Here is a 19,848-nt window from a genome sequence, read left to right on the forward strand (position 1 = left end):
TATCCCACCCATTGAGCAGTTCTACCGAGCATGTGCATTTCATTAGCATAGCAAAGTAACTCAGGGGTTTAAATGTTTTATTGTGTTTTTAATGTTAATTCAGTACACATTCAGCTTAGTACTACTACTTACCCCTGATAAGGCGACGTAGGCTATCAAAATATTCTAATTATTCTTTTAATGTTGGTACTATTTCTGATAAGGACATTAGCCATCTTCTTGTTTGAATTTTCCTGTTCCACCTTAAATGATGCAGCAGTTACATTTTGGAACCTGAGGCATAACAGTAACACCGGCACCATTTAAGACCCACCATTTAAGACCCAAAAAGATGGCAAATACAAAGCCGACTTCAGTTTCGTAGTTTTAATGCTGGTAGTATTTTTTCAAAATATACTACCTAGAAGTTTTATGTACAGAGCTACCTATAAATATGCGCTAGGACATTTCAACAAAGTAATGTTAGCACAATTTGTCAGAATGCTTATCTTACTTGGTGTAGCTTAGTGACATCAATTTGACACACAGGAGCACTAGCTTGCACTTCAGTTGCCTATTACTAATTATGGACAGAATTAAACAAAGAGCCACTTTTTTGGTTTTGTTTTTTTTTCCTTTGGTAATTTAGCTCTTGGTGAACAGTACTTCATGTAGTGGTCAAAACAAATGTTTTATTGTTACAGCTCAGCTCTTCACATTTACATGCTACATGTAAGCCAAATAATGATTAATTCACATGAACAAACAAATATCAAAATCCTACTCACCTCAGCGCACGACAAACTGCACATTGCAAGATATAAGAGCAAATAATTCCAGAGGAACTATAGGTGTGGAACACTTTAAATTATTGGATGATAAAAAAATGTTGTGCGCTAAATTTGCAACAAGAGGTTGGTATGAAGAAACAATAAGTCTGATGAATCACCTCAATTATGTAAGTAAAGTAATACTTTATAATAGTAGTCTCTCGTAAAAAAAAACAATAGCAGTCTCTGGTAAAGGTGGTGCTAAAACAGAGTTCTGGCACTGGATAAGTAGACAAAATCAGAGATGACTCTGCTGCTGGTTTCAAGGTGGTCATTCTCGCATTTAGACAGGTCTGTAGCTCCAAAAGCACTTCAGCCCTCCGCTCCACTTTCCGTGGCTTATCCACAACTGAGCTCAACTGTCTCCATGATTAAAAACAATGCTGAACTAGCCAAATAAAATGATTCAACAAAATAAATAAGAGCAACTAAAACTAACTAGAACTACTAACAGTAACTTTGTTACATTTCACTAAAATAAATAACGAATTAATTACTATTGTTCATGGTGGTTTTGAGAAAGAGTCTGCAAGTACTTGTTCAGAAATACCAATGTGTTTTCGAAGCCTGTAAAATGCCTTTGAAGCCAGCTCTATTGAATAATGATTAAAAACGTACGGTTCCCTCTTTTTTCTCCTTGGTTTAGATGGCAGCATTACTAGCTGACTTGAGTGTGGTACTGAGGTTTGATGAGGTCCGCAGGGGTCACACTGAGAGAAAAGACGTCTGTGATTTCTGCTCCGCACACAAAAGCCTCTTTTCCACCTGAACAGAGCCTGTTATTGACAGATTATGTTTAATGGAAGGAAAGAGAAAGCACAAATCATCAGCTGAAATGACGGAGCAGCATGTCGCTAAAGCGTCCCGTCTTTGATGTGCTACAATCAGCGCAGGCCCAATCCTCTAATGCTCTGTGTTAGGAAGGACCCAGCCATCTTGCAGCATTAGAGAGCGATTAACTGACAGACTAATGCCTCCTAGAACGCTTCACTGACGGCCATAGCAATCACTATTGCAATGCCCTGCTCACACAACACTTTACAGTACTATATAAACAATTTAAAACTCACATCTTTCTTACTTCTGCTTCAGTCTCACCATCCTCAACTTCTCAGGTTTGTTAAAAAAAAAAGAAAAAGAAATATCTGATTTATTCTTTTTTCCCCCCCATCCCTTGCATTACTGTCCTGTACAACAGTCTGGAAAGCTGCACTAATCACAGTAAAGAACAGGAACAGCTGAATGAAATAAATAAAAGAAGCAAAGGCAAGAGCTAAAGCCGGATTAGTGCCGCCTCTGCAGTGTCCAGAAGTGTCACACTGTACTTTCATTTTTCAACAGAAGCATTTTAGGACAACCTGCTCTGAAGTAATATGAGATCAGGGAGGAAGTAAAAAAAATAAAAAATAAATAAAAAAGATTATCGGGCAGAGAGGGATTTCCTGTTCCACAGCAGATGTGAGGAGTGACGTCACTCAGCAGTCTGAGGACTTCCCACAAACCAGTCTTCAGCAGTTACTCTTCAGAGAAAAAAGAGAGACCAAATGAATCTGCAGAGCCTTTATAACTGACTCCAAGCACAGGGAGTAGTTACACTCAGTTCATCATTTGATTCCATCTAGATTTGGTTCACGACTAGAAATTATCACAATATTTTGAACCTGAAAAGAAGAAAAATGCTAACTGTTCCACAGCGTCATCCAAGCTACAAATGAGATCAGAGCTGGGAGTGTGGTCGGTGACATTGAGTGAGCTACTGTGGGGGTTAAGCTGTTAGTTGGGAGGATGACGTATGAGTGTTATGTCATTCACGCTGAAGGTGTTGTTTAAGTTGATTGCAACCAATGCAACTGTATCATATGCATCATTAATGAAACGCAGGTAAAATCACCCCATCTTCATGATGCACACTGTATTTTTTTTTTTTGCTTCATACATAAATGCCAAAATCCATTAAAGAAGGGAAATTTAACGACTGGGTCCCATCGGCCTCCACGTATGTCCATTTCATCGCATTCATTAATTTTATTTACCTAACAATCATAATGAATGTCATTTTCAAAACTGGACACTTCATTTACATGAGCATAAAGAACAGGAAACATCTTGAAAGATGGGCACAGGAGAAATGAGACCTCGCAGAGGGGAGAAGAGGGGGAATAAGAGTGAGAGGAAAGCTGAGACACATGACAGAACAGAGGGAGAGGAGTACAGTAGTATAAATGTGGGAGTGGTACAGTTAGTGGTTTCCACTGACTCTGGTATTTAGGCGGAGAGCAGGACTCTCTGAAGTCCACTCCACAGGCTCTGTGTCACCAATGAGATCTACAGAGAGGCACCCAGAAGTCCAATGGGAGGAGTGGGGGGAAAAGAGAGAGAGAGAGAGAGAGAGAGAGAGGCTATAAAAAGAGGCGCGAGTAATAAAACCAAGAGCTTCTCAAACATTAATCATCAAGGGGATTCAATCAACTCTAGAGGAAGTCGACAGTCGTACATCAAATGCTCTTTTTCGCTTAGAGGAGAGAGAATGAGATGAGTGGCCTTTTTCGTTTGGAGAGGAAGGGGTGATGGGGAGAGAGTGTGAGATTTGGAGAGGGGAGAGAGAGAGAGAGATCACTGGAAGTTGTGTGAGAGTGTTGTGATGTCTGAGTCTTAAACGAACAAACGGTTTGTGGGTCAGTTCACTTCACTTATTTGGCAGCAATGGGCAGCCGAATTAGGAAATAAAAAATAAAAAAAGTATGTGCTTTGTATGCAAGCTGACTGAGCTGGCCATGTACTCAAAGTCACGTGGGCTGTCTGGGCGCAAGGCAGGGGCCAAGGGGATGCGGCTCCCACTGTGTCAGGTAGATAAATGGAAACGCTCTAATACTTTGCCTAAAGCTGGGATCTGAGATGGAGGAACACTAAATAAAATCAGTGGTTTGGACAAGGTGGAGTAGAAGGCACTTCTGGGCCTTTGTAGATCATTTGTATGAGCAAAGAGACTATAAAGAGACAGCAGACACTTTATATAGACTGAGATCTAAAAAAGCCAAAAAGGTGCAGTTCTGATTAGGCATGAGGCCAGACAGGGGATGGTGGGGGGAGAGGAATCACCTCCCTGTTCTATTCCATTCCACCATATTAAACTCTAATCTATTTCTTCCCAGTCAATTCCAAAATAATTTAAGCACTGAACTGTACTAAAAATAACTGAACACTACAAAGCTGTGTACTACCAGTTTGGCCTTGTTGCACTACAATTCACAGTATTCTCTAGCATTACTCTGCACACTGCTGTAAAGCTCTGCCCCATCTACAGATGCACAATGAACAATTTTTTTTTAATAATATTACATTCCAGATTTAAGATTCTTTATTTCGACACAAGGTTGATAAGATTTTAAATCACAACAACTACTACAACTACTAGTAATATTCTGGGTGTAATTCTTTTTTTTGTATTTTTTGGTCAATATGGAGCAGAGAATGATCAAGGTGAAATATTAAATACAAAAGAGCAGAGAAAAACACATTGAAAAATGTAACGTAATAGCAAATTAATTATCCAGATTTGCTTATAGTCATCTGTCTCTGTTCACTATTGTGTACTTCGGCAGGTCCTTGCTTGTTAATGCATGTGTGTGTCCGCCCCACTGGTCTCTGCGCTCTGAGCTACAGGCTGTTAATGATATCAGTAGATGAGATTGATCTGATAAAACAGGAGGCCTGAAGACACTAAGGCCCTGTCACTACTCGTTTACCACATCTCTCCCTCCTACTTTATTGAATGAGTGAGTGAGGGGTAATGGACATAATCCAATAGTGCGCAGGGCATTTAAAATGTCTATCCTGTTAGTCCTCAGGAATGCAGCTATAAAAACATGTTCTCTGCAGCAAATAAAGATCTAAACTAAAAGGGAAATTAGTTTGTTAGCTTAGAGAACAACCAGTTTGTTTGTGTCCTTCTCAATTGTCTATGGCACCAAAGAGAGTAGAGAGACTGAGACTATCACTCCAATTGCTGGCAGCTTTGTATATTATTGAACAGGCGAACAGCACTTCACAAAATGATCACTTAAACTTCATTTCTCATTTTTTTACATGCTCATTTTAGGGCTGCATGAAAAATCTTATTTTTATCATTGTCACAACAGGACTTTCCATGACAAACAAATCCTTAAGAGCTGCGATGACAGAACAGTTCAAACCACCTCATACATGCTGCACCACAGAGACATCATCACACTACCGGCACAAACCGTCAGAAGCCTAATCAGTTTATTCGCTGCACTGGGATTGAACCCTGCTCTCCTACTTGGGGGACAAGTAACTTACCATTCGGCTAATCTGGCAATTACAAAATACACACATTCGCAGCTCAAAAACTCTGAACTATAACCCTGTAAAAACATATCACACAATAGGATCGCTCTTTATCAACAAACATTTTTAATAACTGAACCAAAACAAAAATGTTTTTGTTCTTCTGTACTTATATAAAAATACATATATATCTTTTTGCTTTTGTAGTCTTTATAAAAAGAGCTATTGAGGTAGTGCTGACTGTTTCACAGCCTTTCAGCGCACAATAAAATGTGTCTACTGTTCTGATGTAAGTAGGTATTAGTATTTCATTTACTTTTATTTTGCACAATAGTGAACCGTGCTTTTATAATTTTCTATTGTGCTATTTGCTTAAAGGAGAGATTAGTCAGATTTCTGTTTACATGAGCAAAAAAAATCTGTACTTGTGTCACATCCAGTCAGAGGCACAATATTTTAATAATAATTATTATTAGAATTATATTATATTACAATTGTGATATCTGACATATTTAACAAACACCACATTTTATTTCAATATCATACAGCTCTAACTCGTTTTCAAAAAGTGAATATTCAACTTCAGTAGCCCTGAGAGCAGCCCTGGAATAGTCTGTCAGAGGAAAGTTGCTGAATCATGGTCAAGTACACGCCCCCCCCACCTGCCCTTTGATGTATGACAAGTAGCAGGGACTCAGATAGTTGCTCCAGGACTCCTCTCATTATTTTCTCAACAAGTGGGTGCTTTAGGAAGGGAGCAAGATTAAGAACCACAATTAATATTCAATGACAAACAAGTCACAGGCTAAGATAACACTCCTGAGACTGGCGTCATCTGTATTACTGCAAGTGAGATGAGTGGGTAAAGAGGGTAAAAGAAAAACCTCATTCAACAGGGATGTGATGACTTTTGCGAGCTGCTATTGGCAGGCAACTGCTACAACCATAAAATATGCTGGATATGACGCATAATTATTTTCCATTCTCTGTTATTTCTGTTGGCAGGAACCATGGTGAGCAAGGAGGTTGGAAAATGCATGCTCACCAACTCCGAGTCGGACTCCGAGGCAGCGCCCTCTATGGCCCTGGAGGTGAAAGGGCCATCGGACGGGAGCAGGCAGGTGCGCAAGCGCAACAAAGCCCTGCAGGTGCGTTTCAAGGACATCTGCGAGGCCCAGAGCGAGCAGGCAGCTGCGGCGCGAGGATCCAAGTCTGTCTCCTATAAGGTGGCTTACCGGAAGTATATGACCGTCCCTGCCCGGAGATCCATCCCCAACGTGACCAAAAGTACCGGAGTGCAGACCTCTCCAGATCTGAGGAAGCGATATCAGACTTTTCCACTCGAGAGGAAGAAAGGACACACCGTGAAGCATGCCGCTACAGTGGAAAGCTACAAGGACCAGGATAATGGATTTGTTATTGACATTAAGCGGGCAAAAGCGGGCGAGGGTGGTAAGGAGGGGGCACCATCTCACACTGTGCGGAAGACTAGAGCGTTAATGCACACCAACGAATGCATAGCCACTATTGAGCACCACCCGCACACTACAGAGTGCACAGAGAGGACACTGCTGCCCTGTTCAGTGGAATCTGGGGCAGACCAATCAGACTACCAGATCTGCGCGGTGAGGAGTAAACACCGCAAGAGCTTCCAGAGGGACTCGGAGTCACTGGACCGCTCAGGGAAGCGGCAGCTGTTGAACTCTGATGATGGAGGCGGCAGGGCTTTGCCAGACTCCAGCTCCAAGGTGACGGGGCCCATCGCCTGGAACTCCCTCACGCAGGTGGAGTGTCTAGACAGCCCGTCGGCACGCAGCAAGCGCAAAAAGGCCCTGCAGTTGAATGGCCTGCAGTCCCAGACTTTGCCCAGGACCGGCTGCACCACGCAGGCGCAGTGCCATGCCGGAATGATCTCTGCCCGGCCTTTACGGGCCATGGAGGAGGCAGAGGCGACGGCCCCTGTCAGTACGGCACCCATCGCCATGCCAGCGCCTGCATGTGGGGGCGGGACAGGGACGGGGACAGCAGCAGGGACTGTACAAGTGGACAGTGAGGCCTGCAAGCAGATCGTGCCTGTCAATCAGGACAAGGATGTAAAAGCACAGCTGCAGGCCATGGAGAGCATGATCAGCTCTAGCCAGGAAACCATCAAAGTGCTGCTAGGAGTCATCCAGGAGTTGGAGAAGGGAGAGGCTCTCAGAGAAGGGTAAGACATAGAAAAGCACTGTTGTAAAAAGATAAATTTTACTGTTAGACAGCATTCAGAGTGACATTCCATTACTACTGCCTTATAACTCTTTTTTTTCTGTACAGAAAAATAGGCATTCAAAAAGTGAAAAAAAATGAAAGTAAAAATAAAATAAATCAACTAAGCCACTACTTTGTACTTATAGCACTAAACCCTAAACTAAATGTGCCCAAGTACCAAATGGTCTATTATAATCACTCATATCTACAGGTAAATCTAAGAACCTCTAACGGTGGACATTTAAAAAGTAACTTGATCTTATGTAACTGCTTTTCTAAACATCTCAGCAAGATGCAGTCTGTCTGAGAACAGACAACCCCGTCACCATATTTATCTTTTAATAGTTGTTTAATGGCCTACAGAAATAATGAGAACCATCAGCAGTGAAGCCATAATATGGAATGATGCAGCAAGTCAAGTGAACAACTGAACTGAACAGCAAAACTGTTAAAAAGGCAAAGTTCATTTCTGCAGTACATTTCAGCACATTTGAAAAACACTTTGAGCCAAATCTTTCTCAAAAATAACTCACAGCAGTTTTAAGCAAGCAATTTTTAAGAATTTTAAGCAACAAAACATCTTTTCTTATTCCACACACGTTTAAAATTGCACCTGTGAGACGGAGAATCAAGCCCTCTCTATATCAGAAAGCCTGGGTGAGTATGCCAAGACCATCATCTCACTCAATATGGCTCTTACAGCCCAGTGACCCACACTATGAAATAATGTCACTTCTCTTACACATAGAAGGTGACATTAAAGACAGACCCAGCTTTTTAAAAACTTTTAGAACTTCAACACCACCGAGGAAAGCAAATTTTAATCACATTTATGGAAGATCAGCCTAAAAATGACTGTTCATGGGAAATTAATTAAACCTTTTCACTTACTTTGGATATTCATAAGGCAAGGGAAACTGACATATTTCCAAATAGCTTTAGTTAGAAGAAGGAAATTCCAAAAACCTGAAATCAAGAAGACACTCCCCTAAACCAGAACTAAATATCTAATCAAGCGCACCTAAATATTAATCACACGGTTTGAAATGATTAGCAACAGAAAATCAAACAGATTAATATATATGTGAAGGTTAAAGCCACTGAAAATAACAGAAGAGTTTTATGTATGAAACACAACAGTCTGCAATCTAACCTTCCGCTGAAGAAAAGACGTGATTGCAATCCATCTCAGAAAATTAGGCTTTAAAATTGCATTTAAAATGTGTAAGTGGCATATTAATCAACTTCTTGCTTTGCAACCCAGGAGGTGTTCAACGGAGTAACGAAAAAATAAATAAATTACTCTCTGTCTGTCTCCTCAATCTTCATAAGTTGAAATCATGCTTATTTGCATGTATAACGGTCTAATCTCCTTAGTGCTACAATCAGAAGATTGAGCAAGTAGTGGGTGAAATGCCTGATTCCCCCCTCAGTGACAGAAGTCATAAATCATACTTTACTTACACTTTAAAATACGCCATGGCATATTTAGCATGCGGCGTGCTAACTGCCCATGACGTAGCAATTAAATGATAGCACACAAAAACTGCAGGACGTTAAAGTCTCCTGAGTGAAATTAGCCCTTTGTAAGACCTGCTTGCGCACAATTTAGAGAACAGAGGTGCTATTAAAAGATAGCATCTATCATTTAAGAGTGTGTGAGGTTATAGGAGTGTAGAGTGAGGTAGCAAGGGACACAGAGACAGACACATGCACGCACATCGATTTTAATGCTGCACGGATGAAAGGGGACACTTTTACACTGGCAGCCAGCCAAGACAGTGATTAAAAACCACACTAATTACCTTGCGGAACTACAGCACTAATTTATGTACCCGAAAGACAATTAGACCCCAAACAGAACTTATAGATCAGTGACGCAGACAGAATCTGGATTTGGTCAAGCTGACAAGTAGCAACCAAGACTTCATTACTATATAAAAAGTGTAAATAAATTCATAAATAAAAAAAGGAAGATATTACATTAGTCTTGTTGAAATTCTAATGACTGTAGTGTAAAAAATACTAATTTACAAAAAAGCACAAAAAGCACAAAATGAAGCATTTTGAGCCCTTTTCCGTGGAGAAGAGCTTTGTTTAACAGAGCGGTAAAAGCTGATTTCCTCGCCCCATGCCACAGGAGCGCTTCATGTCTATGACTTACATGCAGAACACACTTAAAGAATCTTTCGATATACTGTTTATTCTGAGGGCACTGGATGTTTTCAATTTCCTCAGTAGCAGCCTGAGCGAATTTTATTTTCTTGCAAGCAGTGCAGAAAAGCTAATGCCAGTCTGGACATGGAGCATTAGTTTCATTCCACACTTGCAGAAATGTCACTCGCTCAACAAACAAGGGACGGCCACAGGCTATAGGTGGAACATGTTCATAATTACGGCTGTTACATTACTGATGCTGTGTTGTACAGCAATCCATTTGCCATGCTTAGCACTGCATGAAAACACACAACAGTTCACATAAAGTTCACTGATGATGATTCTCATTCTGTAGTAGTACGTAAACCATGATACTGCATAGTATATAAAACAGCTACACAACTAAAAGAGCAAAAATATTGAACTGAATGCCATAGAGATGAAGTCTGTTTCCCTTCATGATAAGTGAACCATAACAACCATCACAACAATTCAGGAATGAGGGCCTATAATCATTTAAGGAAAAGAGTTTACCATTGTTCTTATTCTATAATTTGAAGAGCAAATATGTAGTATGCATGCTATTGGAGACATCTTTCACAACTTAATAATGGTTTGTACTTAAAGTACTGTTTAGGGACAGTCCTTAAAGAGTGCTACCTTATTCACTGCACTAAACTTATGAACAGCTTGAAAATGACACAAAGTAGGCTAATTTAATTTAATCAGGTGTATTAGGGCTAAGATTATAAGATTACATTAAACCATGCAGAGCTTGTATACCACTAGACTAAAGAACCTGGAGGAGCTCTGCTCTACGTGGAAATGGACAAGACTATAGCTACGTTTCCACTTGCCCACACAGAGCAAATTTAAAAAAATTGTCCAAAAAACATCTGTATCTGGCCCAGACATGTATCTTGGATGATCTGATCGTAAGTGGACAGCACTAAGTACAAGCATGAACAACTCCAATGCACCTCAGAGCCGCAGTGTGATGTGATCACTCAAAGCACCTTCGAAGGTTGTCAGGAACGCATATGATCTCATAACACTCACAGTGCTAACACTAAAGATTCTTGATGCGTTCCCAACAGCAATGAAAGACCACCTAAATCAGCTGCACAAATAAAACCTGCTTTGTGGAGCTTTCTTCATCTCCTCTCCTGTTTGTTTTCAAGCTGTTACCAATTCATATAATCTCATTGTAACAGCCTTTAAATGTATTCATACAAGCACTCACAGTACATTTTTGACAAAAAAATGGGAAAGATGTGAAAGGTTACCAGATGTGAAATCTGATCCTAAACGGTCACTGGAAAAACACCGGAAACATACAAAAATGCCAGGTATTAACAGCTATACGTCTTGCTGTTCACTTGTTAACCAATAACTTGAGACAGATGGTAACACGGGGTATAAACAGAGCCCATGTATCTCAAACCATCCCAAAGGTATGAATTTGGTCATAACCTTTATGCCAAATTATAACAAGTAAGCACAGATAACACAACACACAGATATACACAAATTTCAGATGTATATAACTCACAGTGCAAAACACGCTAACGTTAGCTTCTTTGCTGAGTAGCTGAATCAGAGATGTTTCAGTCATGGTTCAAGTAGAAATAAAAATGCAGCAATAAATCGATAACCTCCCACTGTGTAGTGAGTTGCAGTCTGAGGTAGTCCAATTTGTTGTCAAGGCAGAGAACCTAAGTGAGTAATATACAAGGAATGGCCAGTCTCTTTAGCCTAGCATGGAAACCAGCCAGCCCAGGGGTTGCCACACTCAGTCAGCTGCATCAGATCATGCCACAGCCTCAAGACCTAGCTTCTAATATTAGTGTGAACGATATAATATTTACTTAATTTCAGCAGTGATTGAAGGTCGGAGATGTAAGCACATGCGTGTGACCCATATATATATAAATGACATTTAGCACTGTTTTAGCCAAGCCAGAAAAGGTGCTGCATGCTTATGTGAAGAGGAAGAGTCAGAATGCAACGCTGATATAGGTTTGTCTATAAATTGTTGAGATCTGTTTTTGTTATTTTGCCCAATAAAGATTAATTTCAGTTCTCAAATATGTTTATCATTAAATGTGATGGCTGGGCATGTTCAGGAGACATCTGGAAACAAACTTTTGTTTTTCTAACTAGCTGATAAGATAAATAAGATAAGAAATTCTTGTTGGTTTCTACAGTATTTTTGTTTATTTGCATATTTCTGAATGATATATGGTGTTTTTACAAGCTAAAATACATTTTTGCCCAAGACATCTGATATTTAATTAAATGAAATTAAATACTTAAAACTAACTGCTAATACAGGTGCAATTCAGTGCCTTAGCTACCATGCAGCCATTTATCATTTCTGTTTAGTGCAAAAAATTTAGTGTTTGACAATCCAGATTCCACATAACGAAGTACATACTGTATAGTCTAAAACTGTAGTGCCCAAATTGACACACAGAGGTTGTCGCTTTGTCAGTACAATTAGCACTCACTCTAATAATAGCCAGGTTAGTGTTATGGTACTAGAGGACACAGCTAGCATTTAAGAAGTGTTACTCTCCATCTGTGGAGCTTGGCCCGTGCACCAGACTGGACTTTGCCTCCCCAGAGTTCATGATGGCATTGCTATACATCACTGTCCCCATTAGCCATTGGAAACTAGCCCTAGATAAACCCCACGCATCAGCAAACACCACATCACTTGCAGTCATTAGAGGCAAAATGGCTGCCACATCTCTCTGCGTGTGAGGACGAGCTGTGCAGTTTGACCTTTCGAGCGGAAGTGGCAGGACACAGGATGGGTGGTACAGGACTCAACAAAAGCAGAGTTTGGCTGTTAATGGCAGTGTTGGCTTCGGTCTGACACCTAAGAAGTGTCAGCTAAAATGGGCTGGATGGTATTATTGCCACTTAGCCAGGCTGATTTAAGAAAGAGAGCTAGACAGAAGGAATGGAGAGATAGGAGAAAGAGGGAAAAAAGTGACTGGACATCTCGTCAGCAGAATCGATTCCTGCCATCAAAAGGTCAAAAGGTCACCATCTCTCTGTGACCACACTAACTGCCATAGCAACGGCTGGTAATATGAAGAGCAACAGTACAATCTCACCTTAGAGCTACCTACATATATTTCTTTTCTTTGTGTTTTTTCCAGTCTCCTTCACATTCTAATGTGGCTTCAGAACAACCCTAATATCAGCACAGACTACATAACCACCACATATGGGAGCTATTTAAGGCCAACACACAAGAGAAGGAATGTTTATGCCACTTTTAATGGCAATTAGCACAAGCTGGCCCTGCTAGCACAATGTAGGAGTTTAAGTGAAAAGAGCATGCTCAGAAGGCAGGTCCTGTACATGTAGCACTGTGCAATAAATATGCTTCTTTAAATAACACCCACTCTTTATAGTAAAAGGGAACATTCGCTGTGCTATGACCAGTGGGGTGTCTCTTTACCATAGTACAAGGACTTTTGCTACTGCATTTGAATACCTAGTAAACTGAGTGCTAACGATAACTTCTATGCTGACAAGGTGCTTTAGGTAACGACCATCAGTTTTACACGTTCTTTCAAGTATGCCATTCCGACTCTACGTTGATCTTTTTCTCAAAAACTGATCTCGTAACAGTATGCCACATCTGGGACACCATATGAATGCAGGTCCAGATCCCCATGTGGCATGATATGTCTCAGGACACACAGCTTTGAGCTGCTGGTGGGTGATTTATCAAAAGAACTTAAAGCTAAATTGGTGGGCTTTGCAGATGTAAAAATGGGTCTGTAGGAGGTTTAATTCATATCCTCACATTCTTTGGATTACAGCAAAATTGGCCTGAAATCATTACCCATTATTTACCGCTTGCTTTGCACTAGGACAATATCCATAAAAAAAAGTTGTAAAATAATTGAGTTACTTTTAATGCATTATCTCTGTTGCAGTGGCTTTTTCACACCAGCCCACACATACAGACACACACTCACAGAGCATGTGCTAGCATGTCTGTCCCAGCATGTGCGTGAGCACTAATCGTGAGCTGATAATGAGGACTGACATGGCCGGTGATACATTCATCAAGTGAGGTGGGGGTGTAGTGGCTAAGCAGATACCGTAATGACCAGTCCTCTCTCCTTATCTCCACCAGTCTCTCCTATCGAACCGGGCAGGACACGGCCAACTGCGACACGTGCCGGAACAGTGCGTGCATAATTTACAGGTTGGTTTCTCTTCTTCTTTCACTGGAGAAGTGCTGCAATTCTTACTTTTTTGTTTTGTTTTGTTTTTTTTGTAAGAGCTTGAGATGTTTCTCAAAATGCAGTGAAACTGACTACTCATGTCAAGTTCAGACATCACCCAGGTTGGGTGGGCCCAGATTGGGTCTAACTACCATGTGTTATTGTCACAGAGGTCCAACAAAATCGAGAGGCAGTATAACAACAACGTACAATGTAAAGTTTATTCAGACTAAAAGCTTTTGGGATGTTGTTCAAAGATATGATACAAAATATGATTCAAAAGAATTTGATGTATAAATCTGGAGTTTGGACAGATGAAAATGAGGCTATGTAATTTTATGTTGCTCAACACTGATCTGATGATAAATGTCATTAAGGTCAACACTGCAATTGGGAATGTGGAGTTTTATTCAGCCACAGAACTCTGTGGGTCAGGTCAACTTTGGAGAGAATGTCCTCGAGCTATATCTGGATTTGGACCCAATGGTCAGGCCCAGTTAAAGCTCTGGTGTGCATACATGTGTGAGAAAGATAGAGAGAGGACAGAGTAAGATTCTGAGCAGTTCTGTGAGTAATAAACCGACAGAAGCTAATGACAGACTGAATATCAGGTGAAGCTTCTCTAATGAGTCATTTTAGAGGTAGTGTGCACTGCAGGAAATGCTGGGTCAGGTGTTTGAAAGAAGTGGGCAGGGCTGGAAGTGCTGGGGGCAGGAATTCACATGCAGTTAAAATATTCAGTGAATATTCAAGAGGAATTTTAAACTGACCATTGCACTAAAAGCACACAGAATGTATTCTCCCTGATTTCTGTGACTTGTGAGTTTATTCCTTTAATGCTGTTTGTAACTAGGAATATTTTATTCTGATGCTACTTTCATGCTAGAACAACATGTGTAATTGCTGTCTTCTTAGTAATAAACTAATAGCTGGGAACAAACTTGCGATTTCAATTAAAGTACAAACAACTGTGTAAGTCTACACTGAAAGATACACACTCACTTATGAGAGAATCACAGTACATATACACACTCGTCAGGCCTGCTAGATCAAATCTGACCCTGCAGTCACAAAAAGCTTAGTAAATAAGAAAGAGCATGCACATTTAAGAATGCAAACACATGCACACACAAGCAGCTGTGCAATCATCAATGTTTCCTTGTAGCAGGGTCTGTGTTTCCATATGGTGGTTGTTTTTTTAAAGAAATAGTTCAGTCAGTAATACTAATGTTGCTAACACTGAATTGAAAAGAAGAGCCACCAATATGAAAATGACATGCTAATTACTGGTGACTGGCTTCTGTTTGTTGTTAGCAACATGAGTATGCATGACTGAGCTATTCATTTAAAGCAACCCAGCTATTTGATGATCGTGTGTGTGTGTGTGTGTGTGTGTGTGTGTGTGTGTGTGTGCACATGTGTTCCCAGTGGCGAGGCTTCAGAAGAGAGCAGAGGAGTTTGTTTGCTTTCTCTCTCTTTCATCAGTACTCACTAAATAGAACATCAGCTATTCTCATGAATCCTGCATCTGATGCATATGAATCAGAAAGCAGACATGCTGCCTCAGGACACACTCACACACACACGCAAGCTCTGTGAACTAAGCTTTGTCCAAGCTCCAGGTATTAGTCACATGACCCTGACTACCATGTAGACCATCTGAGACAAGAGTTGTTCGCCCATTATTAGGGTAACTGTACTGATTTAGGATATTTACTAAATGGCTGTTGTCTACTTATTTATTTATTTATTTTGGGGGGGGGGCTCCATTTTTTTACTACATATTCTATGTATGCAAGTAAAGTATTATGCAAAGGTCTTAAGTCATTTGAGATAACAAGATGTAAAGCTATTTATCTGGGCAGAAAATACTAACATCTGAATTAGGGATACATCGATACCTTTTTTTTTCCAGACGGAGTACGAGCATGAGTACATGTTTTTTAAGTACTTGCCAATACCATTAAACACTGAGTGACCTACTTAAAAATGAAGTAGTTGTTAGCGTAAATGAGCGCAATGTGCCTTAACAGTGAAATCATTATAATGACCTTTGATCGCGTAGTGTTGCAGTAGAGAAGAGCAGGTTTTGTTCCACATCAGAAAATCGTTTCCATACCGTTTCAAGTAAAGTACTTTTCATAGTTTTGATCCCTGCTTTCCGTATGTCTCTTAACAACAGTCTGTATAGTACAGTAACGGCAGGAATCACATCTAAGACTAATTGGAAAGAATCTGCCAAAGCAGAATGTTTAAAGTGACTGATGAATTTGTGTCCGTCTGCCACCGCCTCAGCGACACTGTGTGAGTAGACCCTCATTCGCTGCCAGCTTCAATCATTTGCTCATGAGTGTGCCTGATACCAGTATCAGTATCAATGACTCTCTGAATGAATACAAATAAACAATACATTGTGATTTTATCAATGTCAGCATTTCCAAATTTCTCCTCAAGGAAGCCCAGTATTTACAGTTACTACCTTTAAGTAAAACAAGTCATTCTTGTTTTGTTTTTTTTTGTTTGTTTGTTTGCATGTATTCTAATGCTAGTGTTTTACTGCCAAAAAAAAACACAAACCAAGACATACATTCTTCCTTTGCCTCTCTAATTTCTTAATTGTTTCTTAGATTTGATGTCTCTGTTATATGCTCAAAATGTAAGAAATTAAGTTACATGGAATATTATATATGAATTAACATCTATATGTGTGTTTTGTGTGTTGGAGCAGGGAAAATTCTAGTGATGCTGTGGCCCACCAGAAAACCTGTGAGGTATTCCAAAACGTAGGATTTCTCAGTTAGCCAGATAAATTAAGCCAAAAGTTAGGCCTGTCCAATAAGAGAGAAGGTAAGGGTAATTCTTAATGGCCAATCTTCACTTTTGGCACAAGTTACCAAGCTTAACAAGAAATCCCACTTTGTGAAACATCCTGTGTGAGAGCCATAATTTATCTTTTCATCCAAGCTAAGCCAACTTTTCAAGGCTGGCAGACTGAAATGGAAACTCACAACGAGTAATAACACTGAGAATTCAGTGTGAAAACATCAAGGACACTGTTTATAAATAGAGAAATAACTCTACAGGTTTTTAGCAAGAGGCAGCAATATCTTCACACAATCCTAGCTGTTCTATTTGAGACCGTTTTCTCTTGCAGCATCATTATATATATATATATATATATATACACACACACATATATATATGTGTGTGTGTGTGTCTTACAAAATACATATTCTGGCATGCATCATTTGCTCCTGCACCATATAATCCCAACCAAACAAGCATTTTATATACACAAAATAGTGACTGCGCACAAGAACACACAAAGTGAAGGTATGCATATACGTAAAAATACACGTATACACCCCCTTAAACAGAATCGCACATACAAAGGTGTTTGCTCTGTTGTGTTTGCGAGTGAGGTGTGAGAGGAATACCAAGCACAGCTGTCTGATTGCTTTCATCTAAAATCCGCTCTGCGCGATCAGCAGTGAATAAAACATTAAAGCCTCAATCAGGAATTGCTGAAACATTGCCACAGCCGCCTCAGGATAACCTTAGCTTTCTTAGTACACTAACAGGCACAATGTATATCTTAGGTTTTAACAATTTTAATTGTTGAAAAGTTCTTAATGGCCGTGAAGCATTTTATTGATTTTTATTTAGTAATTTGTTTAAGTAAACAGGTATCAGCCAGTTTTTGGGGGAGTTTTAGGGAAAATATAGTATATGTCCAACACCCTTTCTAATTGGTTAATTCAACTACTGTAAGGTCCACTGCTAATTCAGGTGACCAACTGTGCACACACAGCTTGCATCATGCCCAAAGAAAAGCACTGCCAAAAGCAGTGGTTGCACTAGAGCAGCAGCAAAGGAGCCCAAGGTCACCATGCAAAATGGCAAGAAATGCCTTGAGGGTTATAAACCTTTCCTGATCTCACTAATTCGCTTGAGGCCGAATGCAATCAACCCCCTTCATACTTTACACTAATGCCTCTGATCCAGCCAATCAAGGAATTCTGAAGAATTTAATTAGCAGGTGCAGAAGACTGTGGTTGGTACCACACTCTGCAGGAAGCTAGATCTCCAGGTCCAGGGTTGGTGACCACTGATCTAGTGTGAAGCGTTCCCAGAAAGGCAGAGGCTGTTACTGCAGCAAAGCCGGGGACAAACTCTAATTTAACGCCCTTGATTTCAGAAGAAATGCTGGATGAGGTGTGAGCAGGTGTCTAGAAACTACAAAAGCCTAGTCTGGGACTACACAACAACCTGGACAGAGATTCTCCAATGAAAGGAAAACACAGTCCAGGACTAGGCTTCATCTCTGACTGGGAAACCCACCCATAATGTAGCAGCTGGGAGATGGTGATTGCTGGGAGGAGGATAGTGGGGGGTCATAGAGTTTATGATCTTATCAGCCACAGTATAACCAGCAGACTCTGCTCTGACCTTCACACTTCATCAGACCAGCCACTGCTTGCAAAAGCAAAAGGTCCCACAATTTCATTTTACAACATACTTAAAATCCCCAGTCATGAACAAACCAGAGTTTGAAACTGTCACAACCAGTAGAGAATATACTTTTCACTGATGCTGTTGTTGTTATTCAAAAGCCTTTGTTATTGCAGTACTCAACATTTGTCTGGCAGTTGCAGCAATTTCTTACTGGAGTTTTAATTAACCAGTAATAAATGTTAATTCTGAGATAAACAGCATTAACTCTGAGGTAAGCTAACAAAGCTAAGTAGGCATACACATTACCTCTGTACATAATTATCAATTTGCAGAAGATTACTGTCTACAAAGGAGATTAACATAATGTACTGAATTACAAACACGCTCAGCAAGAGTGGCCCGACCATTTCTGTGAAAAATATACCCTAATCCAGACTGAAACAGAGCCCATCTGGACTGAGGAAAACGTGTGTACATATGAGTGTATGGGTAATGGGATAAACTCTTAGCTGAGTTTGGCAGGACTTCACAGAGATATGGGGCACAAATTCCATCCAAAGAAGAGTCAATGCATGAGGAGATCGAGTGGAGTGGAAAGCTATGCTTTATATAGAACATGGCAAACTGACTGCAGCAATCCTCTAAAAAGGTGAGGCAAAATGTTGACTTTCAGTGAGGGAGCCAGAATCAAATTTAGCTGCGCCGTTCAAAGAGGAAGTGGTTTAACTGCTATCTAATTACACACAGCTCCATGAAAGCACTCCTCATAAGAGTGTATGAATCCTCTGGGGTGTGTGTGTGTCTGTGTGTGTTTGGAAAGCCAGAATTCAAGGCAACCCTATCATATAATTTATAACTGTCACTCTGCAGTAAAGTGTTGCAGCAATATAGAAGAAACAAGAACCTCATCAGCCTCTTAAGAGTGAGTGTGTGTGTTTAGCAAGATTCTTGTTATAAAATGTAGTGCACCAATGTGCTCGATTTCTAAACTGTGATTATTAAGTCTGAACCCTTTGGACTTATCTTAACTCTTCTGTAAATGTGAACTGAGTTTTGACAGGAGCCTTAATGATAAATAAAAACAGTCATATTTAACAAACACCACGCAACATTTTACAGTGACACCTCTGCTGAATAAATGAGAGGCATTCATTACCTGGATCATGTGTGTTAGACTGTGCCTGTTTTAAATCATTAAGGTCATTGATGCGATGTGGGCTTTTGTATTGAGTAACAAGTGGAACATCCTTCAGCAAAAACACTGTGTACCTTCTGGTTCATGTACATTTCGAAAACAATGTGAATTCAGATCGCGCCACAGTAATTTGAATGGATTAAGGTTCTCTGACTCTGAATTTACATTTTAAAATCTGGAAGAATTTCTTTTTAGATTTAGATTTTTATTATTTTACATGGCTCAACTTGAGTTGAGCTCACATACGGACGCTGTGACATTCTGCTGTAGAATCTGTCAATCCCTTCGTTGCAATCCTCAGGTGACAAAGCCACTCCACACATTATGCTACCTCCACCATGCTTCACAGAGGGGCTGAGGTGTTAGTCCAGTGCTTTGTAAACATAACGCTGTATAAGAGAAAGTGATTGAAACAAAAAGGTTT

General features: G+C 40.2%; 2 protein-coding genes across 3 annotated transcripts in view; one reads left to right on the plus strand and one right to left on the minus strand.

Moving 5' to 3' along the window:
• The window catches only part of dock1 (dedicator of cytokinesis 1), a 293,715-nt gene that overhangs the window by 129,586 nt on the left and 144,281 nt on the right, over positions 1-19,848 (minus strand).
• LOC118809101 (inhibitory synaptic factor 2A) overlaps positions 1-19,848 on the plus strand; it is a 42,836-nt gene that overhangs the window by 11,927 nt on the left and 11,061 nt on the right. For both annotated transcript variants that reach the window (XM_036572083.1, XM_036572084.1), the window contains exons 2-3: positions 6,123-7,323; positions 13,684-13,755. In XM_036572083.1, the coding sequence (XP_036427976.1) occupies positions 6,128-7,323; positions 13,684-13,755 (1,268 nt within the window). In that variant the 5' untranslated portion in view covers positions 6,123-6,127. The remainder of the gene's footprint in view (positions 1-6,122; positions 7,324-13,683; positions 13,756-19,848) is intronic.

Source organism: Colossoma macropomum, unplaced genomic scaffold, assembly GCF_904425465.1.
Source record: "Colossoma macropomum unplaced genomic scaffold, Colossoma_macropomum, whole genome shotgun sequence".
Taxonomy (NCBI): domain Eukaryota; kingdom Metazoa; phylum Chordata; class Actinopteri; order Characiformes; family Serrasalmidae; genus Colossoma; species Colossoma macropomum.